Consider the following 13,261-nt stretch of genomic DNA (forward strand, 5'->3'; position numbering starts at 1 on the left):
CCGAGAGATGTGTGTATTATAATTGCCCCGCGTCGGATGCTCGCAAATTACCATGCCGTAACGTTACAATCCCATGATATATACTTCGACAACTGCCACGCGGTTCAACGTATCTCTCCTTCCACTTCGCGGGACGTTAACGATATTGTTCTCGCGTTGTAAACAACCATACTCGTCGTTATTCACGTTACGAAGCCATCGATTAAAAGGATCTCTTCGTGGTGAATCATCATCCTCGTGCGTGGCTGCTTTTTTTTTTAAAGGTCAAGGATCAATTTGTCAATTTTGAAGAGTTGGTTTAAAAAATTAAGAGACAACATAATTTATCATAATGAATCTCTGGCGTTGTATATTTACATTAAAGTCTATACATGAATGAACATTTTCACACTCGGTGCATTAATGAGTTTGTTGCTTGCAATAAAAAAAAAAAAATAAAAAAAAAAAGTAAAGAAAGAACAACTTATAACTCATTTCGTTACTAATATAAAAAGTATCTCTCAACGTCGCACTGAGGCTGTACACAACTTAAATAAATACGTTTATAAAATCTTAATACAAGATTACAAAACATGAAAAAAAAAATTGATAATTACAGTCGCAAATTTTTAGACAGTTCTTTATCACTTGCATGTTTAAGGCTAACTAATTTTGTACAAAAACAACTTGATGCTTGTCCTATCGATCAGAATCAACATCCATGGATTCCGTGAACTGCTCGAGTGAATTCTGCGTTACAATTACTTGCTGTTGTGGCTTCAATGGGGTGCTTGCGGCATTAGGCATACCAACCACCATTACTTTTGTGCCTTGAGCTGGTTTCTGTACCTGAACTTGCTGAATTGTCTGAGGTTGTTGTTGCACTTGCACTTGCTGTACTTGTTGCACTTGTTGCACTTGCTGCACTTGCTGTACTTGCTGTACTTGCTGTACTTGCTGTACTTGCTGTACTTGCTGTACTTGCTGTGCTTGCTGTACTTGCTGCACTTGCATTTGTTGTACTTGCTGTACTTGAACTGGTTGTGCTTGTGGCTGTTGTTGCACTGGTGCCGTAGAAGGTAAAGATTGCACTTGAACTTGCTGCTGTGATTGTACTGCTCCAGTGGCAGGATTTCTAGAAACAATAACATACTTTTGTCCACTTGAAATTGTTCCTGCCGTAATTCCACTGCCACCGAGCACTACTTTTGGTGGAATAGTTTTGGTGTTATTCACTGCAACTTGTTGATTAGTATTGTTGGTTACAGGAATATTACCAGAAGAGATAGGAGCAGCAGGTGTTGTGCGATTTTTAGAGACAGCAGTGCACAATGCTGGCCCTATATAGCCAAATTCTTGTTCGTACTCTTCAACAACATCTGGTGCTGATCTTATAGTTTTTAATATAGGAGCCACTGATTTAATAAGCAATGTTTTTATGTGACCAGCAGCATTTCGATCTATGCTTGATGAATTGACTCCCTCAAAACATACTTCAATACGATCAGAGATAACTCTTATTTTTGGAATCACTAATGCTTTTATGACATCTGGACCAAGTTCACATAATCCATGGATTGCACCATACAATGAATTTAAATTGGCCTAAAAAAATAAAAATAAGTTTAAAAAAGAATGTTCAAAAAATTACAATACCAGAGGCAGATGCACTTTTCAGTATACTCACTTGGTTGATATTGATCAGTGCATGACTAAACAATCTTGTTATTCTAGTTTGAATATTATTTGTGGTAGTATTGAAATTTTTACAAATTTGCGCCATTAGACGAGAAGCAAAATCTCTTAAGGCCCAATGATTATCCATTTCTGGTCTTGAACACAAAGACTTTGATACTATGCAAGTAACAATTGATGGTATCAATTCGTGTAACTGAAAAAATAGTTCAATTAATTAGTTTAAATCAGTAATTTATTTGAATGTATGGTACTAATTAAATACTTACATATTTTTCTAAATAAAGGCTTGGATTATCCAGTAATGCCTTGACCATTCTCATTAGATAGATGAGTATCGCTAAGTTATTTTGTACTACATTAATTTTTACGCCTTCAGCAATAAATGTACACATGCGAGCTAACATCTCGTGTAAGCCAGGATCCGCTGATAAAGACTGATAGGCTTCGACTCTTCTCCCTTCATCGGCTCCCACGCAGGCTTCAGTAATTTCTTTATAGTAAAGTTGCTGTTCTACACTTAATTCATGAGTGGCTAATTGTTTAACATGTACAGTCTCAACGTTACGTAATTTGTGGCTTTTGTGACCCGGTTTACCAAGATTAGGATTACTGTTTTTACTACTTATTGGATCTGTACTCTCTAGTTTTTGGACCTCTTTGGATACAGGCGGTGGATTTTCAGGTATCGTTGGCTGAATACCATCGATGCACAACCAGTGAGTTCTTAAATTAGTTTCTAAAGGCAGCTTTGGCCAGCTCTGGGCACCAGCTGTGGATACGAGCTCGGTCAGATCGAATTCCTTCTCCTCGGTGAAGTGCAACTCTCTGCCACCGCCCGAAGCGAAGCGGAAGGGAATGTGCTCCTTGGCGAAGAAGCCGTAGGTGGGCTCGACGTTCTTGGCTCTCAGGGCGTGATCGACGTCGTGCGTCGTGAGCCTGGACCTTCTGCCGTGGCGCATGAACTTGGTCGCGTCCTGGAGTATCTGCTTTATCCGATAGCTGACGTCCTCGGCCAGGTCTTTGGCCGCCTCGTCCGGCAAATTGGCAACGCCGATGCTCTCAGCGATGACTTTCATCGACTCCGTTGACAGAGTCGTGCCGTACATCATGGAGTCTACGTCGCTCATCTTGGGATCGTGGCGGTGCTGATCACCAGCACGGGATAAACGGAAAACACTCCGGAGACACTCGCGAGCTCGCGAAAGTTCGACGATGCTTCTTTAGCCACGATATAACCAAACAAACCGCGAGACTGACAATTCGATATAGCCTAAACTTTACGACGATATAAATATTGCTGCTGCGTGGCTCGGATTCGAGACCGACGCCGCCGACTGGTCGCTGCTGACTGTCCCCTCCAGACTACCTTGTGCTGGGCCTGTGCGTGCAGTTCACGTCCGCCGCGTGCAATGTTGATATACTTTTGGACACATGCTTTGCAGCGTCAGCGGCTCGAACAGTCGAGACGCCGCTCGAGAAACGACACGAGCGACACGTGGGAGAGCATCGGAACTACACTCGCAACTTTCTATCGTCGGTAGCGTCGTTGCCTCGCGTGCGGACTGCGGCGTGCTACACATGCTCTGTCTCTCTCTGACTCATCGATGATGCGCGCGCAACCTCGCTCGACGGTGTAAACAAACGTGGAACGATCGTGTCCCGTTATACGAATTACGATGTTGATAAAATATTAATTTCACAATTTCTTGATCGTGACTTCGACTCAACGATTCACTCTTGCAAGAGTTCCGGCACGACTGCACGTCGTCAATTTATAAGGCATCGATGAACTCGAATTAGTTGCTGCTTCGAGGCCGCCTTTTAAATGCAGTAAAGTCGCGCGCACCGGCGGCTGCTGCTGCTGCTGCGTGCGTCGCGTACCATGTAATAATATGTCGTGACCCCGCCGCCGCATAACGATAGAGGCGTCGAGAGTTGAGGTCCTCCCTGACGATTAGACGTGTGTGTGAGAGTCTCCGGTTACCGTAGTACACAAGCGTTTTTTAACGAGGTATATAAAACATAATTCCGAGAAACACACAAGTGTCGTACATATTAGCAGAGTAAGGCTTTTAAAAGCTCGTAACTAAGAAAATTTTTTGTTTACGCGACAGAACTTTACGTTGGCGGCACACGCCCGGCCCGCATCCTTGTTTATTTTGTCATCTTCGTTATACGTATAATACGCGTGCGTTTGAGTTCGTTTTTTTTTTCGTTCTGCGTGTACCGCGCTGCGTTGGTTATACATCGAACGATTGGTTTTCATTTTTTGCGAACATTGCAATAAAGCGAGCCTTTGTTTTTTTTTCTTCTTGCTTGCAGAGACACAAGGACAAATTTCCAAGTCGAGTGCCGCACGTCGATAATCATCTCTCTTTGATTTATATAAATTAAAAATATAAAATAGCACAATGAGCGACGACGAATCACTACCTGCAGGTTGGGAAAAACGACTGAGCCGCTCAACTGGTGCGTAATGCGATCGATATTGCATTATTTTTATCCTATAAACTCGGTGCGCTATTATTAGCTCATTGTTTCTTTTTTCTAATCAATAGGCCAGCATTATTATCTGAATATTTACACCAAAGCGAGTCAATGGGAGAAGCCAGACAAGCCAGCGGATTCCGCTGGAGCTGGCAATGGCAAAGCAACGGAGGAACCGGACGAGGTTCAATGCTATCACTTACTTGTTAAGCACTCTGGATCCCGACGACCTTCATCTTGGCGCGAGCAAACGATCACCAGATCTAAATCTGAAGCATTAGAATTAGTTAAATGTAAACTTGATTCATTAACGAGCAGTTTTAATTTCTCTTTAAATGCTTTTAACACTGATCTTTCTTTAATTTTTGCAGCGTACAGAGAACAAATTGTTTCTGGAGAAGCAAGCTTTGGTGACTTGGCATCCAAATATAGTGATTGCAGTTCGGCTAAGCGTAATGGTGATTTAGGTCCTTTCAGTCGAGGATCCATGCAAAAACCATTTGAGGAAGCAGCATTTGCTCTGAAAGTGGGCGAGATTTCTCAACCTGTTGATACCGACAGTGGTGTGCACATCATTTACCGTGTTGCTTAAACTCATTTGTCAACTGCTATTTCTGCTCTAGAATGACCAACATTCATTTGTATTTGAAAGAAGTCATCAGCTGCTTAGCGAGTAACTGAAATTGAAGCAAATTGAGCTCCTCTGATGTGTATATTTTATTAGGGATACCATTCCACTCAATTTCGTAGCATAAAGGTGAAAATTACAATTATCATTAAGAATGGCATTTGTCACTCAATGTCAGGATTGTTTTATCATGTTGTTCAGATTTCTTAGAAACATTGACCCAGCTGTTTATTTATCACTTTTTTAATTTCAAATAAAAAAAATACTGTTTACATATCTTAATCTTTGAAATACTTTAATTTTATGTACTAAAATTAATAAGTAAGATAATCAATGAAAATTTGTTTTAAAGGTTCAGCATCGATCTTTTCTATAACAATAGTATTTTTCAAGGCATCAGATCTATCATCCATAATGATGGTTCCTCTTTGTGGTCCTGTAACTATAGCCTCTACATGAGTTAACTTGACAGACCTTATTAAAGCAGGATCGAGCATGCATGCTACTAAAAGTGCATCGCTTGAGGTCCACATTGTTTTTTCCTTGCTCAAACTAATTGCCTCTATTTTGTTCATAAAATCAACGATGGGCGAATCAATTTTTCCTAGCACATTGACTCTCCATTCCTTAAGTAAAAACCAAAAAAAAATATTTTAGTGTTTTTGTAATTTTTCATCGAATATTCTGACAACATTTACCTTTGAAATACCGGTGGTGGTGACTGTTTCCCAAGGCACTAAAATAACTTGTAATTCATTCGCTGCATCGAAGAGAATGAAATTGCTCTTCGGATCGGCGAGAAAATTGAACTCGACGTGAGATGTTGGATCATTCGGATCGGCCACATTGCCACCCATAGTATAGATATAGTTCAAATGCGAAGTTAAATCATCGTCGTACAGGATGGCCTTCGCTACATTGGTGGTCGGTCCTAACGATACTACGCTCACGTCACCTTCAAGAAATTTTATAAATGATTTTTACGGAAAATTATTTAGGTAAAAACTATATACAAACGGTAACAAACCGACATACCCGAATGTTTGCGAGCTAGTTCGATTATTGCCTCGTGGGCTGGCATAGTTCGCCGAATTTCGCCCTTTACGGGCCAATCGAATTTTGCATTACCAAATCCATCTTCACCAAAGTAGGAGTCGGAAGCGAATCGTCTGTTGAAACCGATTTGCGGGCCCTCGTACACTGGAATCTACAAGATCAACAATAAGATTCAAAAAGATATCCTTCGGCGCTTCACAAATGGATCATAATTTTACATCTTCGCGTCCGAGCAGCGTCAAGACTCGTAAAACGTTTCGTTCGACTTGTGGCTCTCTCGTGTTGCCGTACGAGCAGATGATACCGATGACTTCGAATTTTTTCGCCTCCCCCGCGAGCCTCTCGTGCAACAGAAGCATGATAATGGCGATGGCATCGTCGGCACCGCCGTCCGTGTTGACGATCAATTTTTCACCACTGCGGGACAAAGAAGTTGTCGAAAAAAATTAAAATGAAAAAATTGTTCGGAGCAATCGAAGACTCTTACCTGCATTGGTCGAATTTATGGAAATATAGCACTAAGAAAAATGCGGAAAGAAACGTTTTCATTTTATAAAAAAAACTTGATTTACATGCACAGGTAAATCATAACGAAAAAAAAAAACAGTTCCCCCGATATATAGGTGGAAAATTCGTGCTCTATCTTGGTAAAGAAAAACGTATATTTAATCAGTCACACACGAGTTGCACAAAAACTGGAGATGTTGAACTGTTATTAGCGATGATAATTTCAACCAGGAAAAAAGTATTATCGTGCGAAAAAAAGAGTCTACTTTTCACGAGGACGTATAATTGAAATTTTATGGCACAAAGTGCTCGTTGACGACTGACGATTAATTTTATATAATTAAGCTTTCGTTAATGAGCGATGAAACTTTTGAAAATCCACAAAAAATAAACAAGACCGGTGAGTTACATTTATCTTGTTTAGTGTGAAAATATTACGATTCTTTATCCTGATTAGGATATTATTTTTGAATAGTTTGTAAAAGATTAATTTAATCAGTGGAAAAATTGAGTCACATTGGCCTTTTTAAATCTAGAATTTATGAAAACAAACTTTCACGTATTAATAAATATCTAATTTGATATAAAAATCAATTTCTGGAAAGATATTTATTATGATTTTTTTTCATTTTTCAAAAAACAGAATCTTTTCTCAAACTCGAATTAATGAGAGCTATTTTACATTTTTCTAAAGTTTAAATAAAATAATTTTTTGAAAATATTAACCATAACAGTATAATACCTTATTTTTTATTAGAAATTTTATAAGCGTAGATTCTTTGCAAATCTACCCTGGAAAAATCATGCAGGTTTCACATTATTGTAAGAGTATCATAATGTTGTCGTTATGTCATGTGCAACTGACATCTGCAGGAAGGAAAATAAACACCGTGCCTGTTGTTGTGACTGTGCCGCAAAGCAAACGAAACGCGCTCGCGTTGCTTCTGCTAAATCAAAGTGTGTGCCGCAGCCGCTGCCTACGAGAGCTTGATGAAAATTTCGTCGATCTCTGCCAAGCTCGAGACGAGGAAAAGATGCTGAACGGCATCAAGAAAAAGGTATTCGAGGACAATGCAGTGCCAGCTGATGTGCGCAACGACGAGGAGCAATCCGTCAAACTTCAGCAAATACTGGAGTTGCTGACGTCGGCTGGTTACTACCGAGCCAGAATAAAGGGTTTGGCGGATTTTGACAAAATCGTGGGCGGAATGACCTGGTGCATCGAGTCCTGCCAATTCGACGTGGACGTCGATCTGCTCTTTCAAGAGAACTTGATCATCGGGCAGAAGATAGCGTTGACCGAGAAGATCGTTGCCATGCTGCCCAAAATGAATTGCCCGCACAGGATAGAGCCTCATCAGATACAGGGCTTGGACTGTATACACATTTATCCGGTGATGCAGTGGCTGGTGAGCGAGTCCATGAAGACCAGAAAAGAGATGGCTCATTACGTTCATACTTTTGCCGTTAATCAGTTCAATAAAAATAATTATTACTTCAACAAGTATCTCTTTAACAAAGATGAGCAAGAAGAGAGTAACATTGTGAAAAATGTTATGTTAGCCAAAAGTTCTCTGAACTATGACCGCAGTGCAGTTCCAAGTTCACCAGTTTATGAAGTAAAAGAAACTGATAAACAATACAAGCTAGCATTTTCTCCAGAAAAACATATTACAGAGTCTCCTGCTTTACAAGCTTCTAAAGTCTTAGAAAAACAAAAGGAGATACTCCAAAATAAGGTTGATTCTTTAACTGATGACAAAAATCAATTGCATAATAAATTTTTAGAAATAAAGGAAAAATTAAATGAAACTAGAAGGAGAAAATTGTCCTTGGAAAATATTTTTGAAAAAATGAAAGAGTCTGATTCATTTACAGATGTTGAATTATTGACAAAAATAACTGAACTTCTAATGTTACTTGATAAATTAAAAATTCAAGAAAAAGAATTCAAAGATCAGTGCCATGTGGATTTGAATTATTTTGAGGAATTAGTTAAAGAAGTTCAAACTAAGAAGCCTCAAGAAGAATTGGATCATGATGTTAAATATGAAGAACAAAAACAAATTATTCATCAGTTAAGATTAAAGCTTGCCAAAAGAAATAGAGCAGTAGCTAGTTTGATAAGAAAAATTGACGATGTTCCTAGTAGATCAGAACTCACTCAATATCAGAAGAGATTTATGGAATTATACAATCAAGTGTCAGCTAAACATAAAGAAACAAAACAGTACTATACTTTATACAATACTTTGGATGATACAAAATTGTACTACACTAAAGAACTGTCTCTCTTGAATTCTGTACAAGACAACTATAATCAGGCAATGTCATCGAGTAGCAGCAGAGAACAATTTATTAAACAGTTTGAACTCATCGTAGAAGGTGTAAGAAGAAATAAAGAAAAATTAGAAAAACGAAGAACAGAAGAAATTTGCAGACGTGATGCTTTGAGTCGTCAACTTGTTACTCTAATGGAACAGCAAAGAAAGTATGTTGCTGCTGTTAGACAACTTACCATAGAATGTCGCAATAATGAATTGTTATTAGGACGCTTGCGAGGATCATAAGTTTAAATTTATTACTTTAATTGTACATATCAATGTTGAATATTAAAATTACTTTGAAAGTTATAATTTCTCTTGTTTTAATAAATTTTTATGACAAAAGATTCCTTTAAAATATCTGAAAAATAAAAAGTTATACTGTATGTAATATTTTTAAAGCATGTAATTTTACTTCCATTGCATAAAATATTTTTTGATGGATGAATAGAGCTGATTCAAGCTGAAATTTTAATGACATTTATTATTTTACTTAAGTTATTTAAAATAATTATATCAAAAAATTTGGGAATTGGTGTGAAAAAAATTATTTAAAATTCTCTTAAAATAAAAAAGCATGTATTTACAAATTCCTGATTGCAAAGACTAAGTCTCATCAACACAGATGATAATTTTATATACATTATGTCATAATCTTTTACACAGCTTGCTCACCTTATTTGGTTTCATTTACAGTAATGTTTTCAACCATTTTCAACAACATTTTACATACATATACATCATACTTCATGTATAATAATTGATATTTTAATCGTCCAATATCTACAAAAACGTAACGTTGAGATAAATACTCTATAACATGATCGCGCGTTTTTAAAATTGATTTGAAAAATTTTTCTATTTGGTTTGTGAATACATGACTCACTTATTATTGTTGAAAAAATTCATTTACCAGATGTTAAAGATTTACCTAATAAGAATTGATATCATAGTGAAATAAATTTGTTTCTTACATGAAACGCTTTTTTTTAACGTTAAGAAACAAACTTTTTCAGCCATCCAATTATTTTCAAAACTGAACTTCCAAAAAAGACCGTTCAATCGAATTGATATTCCTACAAACTGTATTCTTCTTGAATAAAAATTTGTATTATGCTCTTGTATTTTCAAAATATGATCAAATATATTAGTAACAGCTACAGAGCTTCATTGGATATCAGGTCACTATTTCAACTTCGTCAGCAACTGGTAATAACAAAATACATCTATATTTGAAAAATTTCACAGAAATTTTTCTTTTTTTGGGTAAAAACATAGTTGTAGGTGTTATCATTAGACAAATTGTTCGCTGCTATTAGCACCCATTTCCAGCAATCGCCATGCTGCTCTGGGATTAAGTTCAGTTGGATCTCGACACAGAACCCAAACATAATTAACACGCAAAATTTTTTCTGGATCACCTTCTACAACATTATTTTTAGCGTCACGAACACACATAATTTGTTGCGATGTAAAACTAATGGCTAGAACAGGCCCTTGATCCATCATTTTTCCCATGAGTAAGTCTACATTATCTATATCTGTAATTAATGCAACAGAATATTAGTCGTGTGACAAGATTTAAAAGGAAATAAAATTTCAAATTGCAACTGTACCTAAAACTTTACTGTCCAGGCGGTAACCTAATTTGAAAGCTTGTTGTAATGGTTGTGCAATAACATTGTAAGGAGCTTCATGACACCAATCTTTTAAGATTTCAAGATCTCCACGAATCATTGCTTCAAGTACATTAGGTATTATATCAGTTTCACAATCTCTGATAAATTTAACCTTGTCGAAATTTGGATCAATTTTACAGATTTCAGTGAGAGTTTCTGATAACTCTGTTTTTTGAAAAAGACCCCCAACAACATCACTAACTTTATCGGTTAGTAATCTTGATGCTCTGAGGATGGGATTTTCCGATTCTTCGTACTTGATTTTCCAATCTAATACTTTATTTACATAAGGATTTTTGTCCTAAAAATTTTGAAATTGCATGAAAGTTATAATTAATGACAATTAAAAAGAATAGTTTTGTTTCATTTATGAATATTGTTACCTTAAAATTCTGCCACGATTGGTAAAATTTCGAATCTTTGTGTAACTCAACACCTAATGCTTCAGTATTTGCCTCAACTGGTTTTTCATCATCTGCTCCAATAATTTCTTTCCTTTTTCTTAAAACCTTTGGTGCTATGTACACTCTCCCTATAAAATTATGAATAATAGGTCAAAATAACTGAAATACATTCAACTATCAGATTGATCAAAATAGCTTACCTTGAATTCCATGTTGATCAAGTTCTTCTTGAACAACTTTAGCTGTCTTGGATATAGTCTGGAAAGCTCCAGTTTTACCAATGGCTTGACCAGTTTCAGAAATAGATTCTGCAGCCCCTTTTGCAGTTTTTGACAATTCTTCACCAATTTGACCTGCTTTTTTGCCAATTTCACTTTTACCTGCCTCTTGAATTACTTCTTGTACCTAGTTTATATTGAATGTAATTTGTGGTATAATATTCTCATACTTTTTAAGAAAGTTAAATTAATATTATTACCTTTCCTCTTATACTATCTAAACTGTCTTTCAACACTTCTGATCCCTTAGACGCCTCTGATTCTATAGAATGAAATTTTTGTCTAGCTGCTTTTAAGGCATCTGATTGTTCAAGTTTCTCTGCTTCTTCTCTGAACTTTTTTAAATTTTCCTTCATTTCTTTGTTTTTTTGCATCTCTTGTCTGATGTTGTCTACAAATTTTGAGAAAAACCCTGGAGCTCTTTGGCTTGAGTAAGAACGCAGTATTTGACTCTGAGACCATAATGACTGATTGAACCGTAGATTAGAAATTGAACAAGGAGAACTATACTTGGTTTGTATATGAACTGATCGAACAATCCCTGTCAAACTTGACTGACACCTTAAGAAATTCTGAAATTAACATAATTTGAATTTTGATTATTTTTCTCACAATGTGCAATTGAATGATAAACATACAAAACAATTCATGATCAATGATATTAGTCTATGTATTTATCCTATCTTGCAAATCACTCAAACAAGTGACTCAAAACATTTTAGACTATGACAGTCTTTGACAATCGTAAATTTAGTAATCTTATCGAAATATTAAGTAAAAGGGCCGAAGTGCGTACGAGTACATTCATCAAAACACAGAATCGCTCCGAACTGCAATCTTACGTATGCACTCGAGAATCATCGTTATGTGCACACAAGCTTAGATCACTCATCGCAACAGTTAACCTCAAGACACGATCCGTGCGACTTTTTGCCGGCTTATTTTTCGCTCTGACTGTATGTAACACGATGCAAAAGTTATTTCGATGATTAATCAATGAAAAATTGGACTGTCTCCACGAGTCATCGAGATCGTCCAACGGCCCTGCAAAGCAGTTATTTACCATTTTCCACGGGGATTCTCGTCGAGATGACACCAATCGAATTTCATGAAACGTGAGAGAAGAGGGCCAGACGAAATTCACTGTCTCTCGTCGCGGCTCGCGAGTACGCATACATGTGCAACAGAGATAGCGGACTCACGCGGGGTTGCGCACGTTGACGTAAGCATGAGTCGAGGCGCGCGACCAATTGAATTCTTACGTCATTTTTTAAAAATTGAAGTCAGCTAGATTCATCAATGAGGCGGCGAAGCTGGCCCAAAATTACTATACGAATCAAGATTTTATGAATGAATTCTACGGAACGACAGATGTGGCATAGATTTGGAGTTGAGATTTTCATTTTCATAGAGTTTTTTTTTTTTTTTTTATATATATAAAAAAATATATTTTTCAAAGCTGAATCTATATTTGAGGTTGAAAAAAAATCAGAAATCCAAAATTCACCCTCTGTATTCGGGCGAAAACCACCCCTTTGCCTTACACGATCGATTTGTATTTTCGAATGGTGAAAAAATAAGTAATAATATTGTAAAAATGAATATTCCAATCTAAAAATGAAAATTGGAAAATAATCATTGGTGCACCAAATTATTGAGTTTCGGCCTTCCAAAGATTAAAAAATGATTCTTCTATGATTTTAGATTGATTCGATTGGAATAGAATTAAAAAAACAACTATTATGACGTTCTATGACGTATATAAATTAAAACAATAGCATAAAAACTCGTTTCTTTACTTAATTATGTATGTAGTTCTACTTTTATTTTTTTAACATTGTATTACCAATCTTGAACAATAACAAGGCTGATTTATTTTATAATATATTGTATTGAAATTTACCGTATATTTTTGCGGCTTTTCGAAAGTGTACTCGAATTTTCGAACTCTATATTGCAATTGTGAATTACGCTGCAATTCTCTAACCCGTGTTTATGATAAATTTTATCAATTATCCTATCTGTTGTAATTTTCATAGGTAAAACATCGGATACATGTTAAGCAAACAATTAAAAATTTACGATCGAGCGAACGTCTCTTTCGATACCCGTCGAGATAATTTATATCATACATTATGCCGCCGACTGAAATGCATATTATGAAGTAATGAATAAATATAGATAATAGCCACAGTGAAGTCGGGGATTCACTAGTTTTAAT

The 13,261-nt window shown here is 36.6% G+C and overlaps 5 protein-coding genes across 7 annotated transcripts; 2 read left to right on the plus strand and 3 right to left on the minus strand.

The window, feature by feature from the left end:
- Nucleotides 1-322: 322 nt before the first annotated feature.
- LOC106651398 (transcription initiation factor TFIID subunit 6-like) lies at nucleotides 323-3,186 on the minus strand. Its single transcript, XM_014369875.2, has 3 exons — nucleotides 1,944-3,186; nucleotides 1,667-1,870; nucleotides 323-1,584 (listed from the first exon to the last, which is right to left on the minus strand). The coding sequence occupies exons 1-3, from the start codon at nucleotides 2,802-2,804 to the stop codon at nucleotides 679-681; spliced, it is 1,971 nt and encodes a 656-aa protein (XP_014225361.1). The 5' UTR covers nucleotides 2,805-3,186; the 3' UTR covers nucleotides 323-678.
- A 391-nt stretch (nucleotides 3,187-3,577) lies between these two features.
- Nucleotides 3,578-5,074, plus strand: LOC106651476 (putative peptidyl-prolyl cis-trans isomerase dodo). 2 transcript variants are annotated; one of them, XM_014369994.2, is made up of 4 exons: nucleotides 3,578-3,688; nucleotides 4,000-4,146; nucleotides 4,236-4,457; nucleotides 4,536-5,074. In XM_014369994.2, exons 2-4 carry the CDS (start codon nucleotides 4,089-4,091, stop codon nucleotides 4,754-4,756), a joined length of 501 nt encoding a protein of 166 aa, XP_014225480.1. In that variant the 5' UTR covers nucleotides 3,578-3,688; nucleotides 4,000-4,088; the 3' UTR covers nucleotides 4,757-5,074. The 2 variants fall into 2 exon arrangements, with proteins under 2 accessions (XP_014225480.1, XP_014225481.1); XM_014369995.2 differs by having other exon boundaries at nucleotides 3,584-3,740.
- LOC106651248 (probable uridine nucleosidase 2) lies at nucleotides 5,071-6,454 on the minus strand. The gene is made up of 6 exons (XM_014369687.2): nucleotides 6,336-6,454; nucleotides 6,067-6,265; nucleotides 5,828-5,999; nucleotides 5,491-5,747; nucleotides 5,152-5,418; nucleotides 5,071-5,100 (listed from the first exon to the last, which is right to left on the minus strand). Exons 1-6 carry the CDS (start codon nucleotides 6,395-6,397, stop codon nucleotides 5,071-5,073), a joined length of 987 nt encoding a protein of 328 aa, XP_014225173.1. The 5' UTR covers nucleotides 6,398-6,454.
- An 812-nt stretch (nucleotides 6,455-7,266) lies between these two features.
- On the plus strand, nucleotides 7,267-8,991 carry LOC106651494 (coiled-coil domain-containing protein 93). The gene has a single exon (XM_014370018.2). It carries the CDS (start codon nucleotides 7,390-7,392, stop codon nucleotides 8,923-8,925), a length of 1,536 nt encoding a protein of 511 aa, XP_014225504.1. The 5' UTR covers nucleotides 7,267-7,389; the 3' UTR covers nucleotides 8,926-8,991.
- Nucleotides 8,992-9,241: 250 nt separating this feature from the next.
- On the minus strand, nucleotides 9,242-12,186 carry LOC106651417 (mitochondrial import inner membrane translocase subunit TIM44). Of its 2 annotated transcripts, none has more exons than XM_014369901.1 (6): nucleotides 12,104-12,186; nucleotides 11,241-11,612; nucleotides 10,963-11,167; nucleotides 10,742-10,890; nucleotides 10,296-10,659; nucleotides 9,242-10,220 (listed from the first exon to the last, which is right to left on the minus strand). In XM_014369901.1, the coding sequence occupies exons 1-6, from the start codon at nucleotides 12,104-12,106 to the stop codon at nucleotides 9,973-9,975; spliced, it is 1,341 nt and encodes a 446-aa protein (XP_014225387.1). In that variant the 5' UTR covers nucleotides 12,107-12,186; the 3' UTR covers nucleotides 9,242-9,972. The 2 variants fall into 2 exon arrangements, with proteins under 2 accessions (XP_014225387.1, XP_023318208.1); XM_023462440.1 differs by lacking the exon at nucleotides 12,104-12,186 and adding an exon at nucleotides 11,679-12,088.
- Between the last annotated feature and the right edge of the window lie 1,075 nt (nucleotides 12,187-13,261).

Source organism: Trichogramma pretiosum, unplaced genomic scaffold (assembly GCF_000599845.2).
Source record: "Trichogramma pretiosum strain Unisexual culture from Peru unplaced genomic scaffold, Tpre_2.0 scaffold147, whole genome shotgun sequence".
Classification (NCBI taxonomy): domain Eukaryota; kingdom Metazoa; phylum Arthropoda; class Insecta; order Hymenoptera; family Trichogrammatidae; genus Trichogramma; species Trichogramma pretiosum.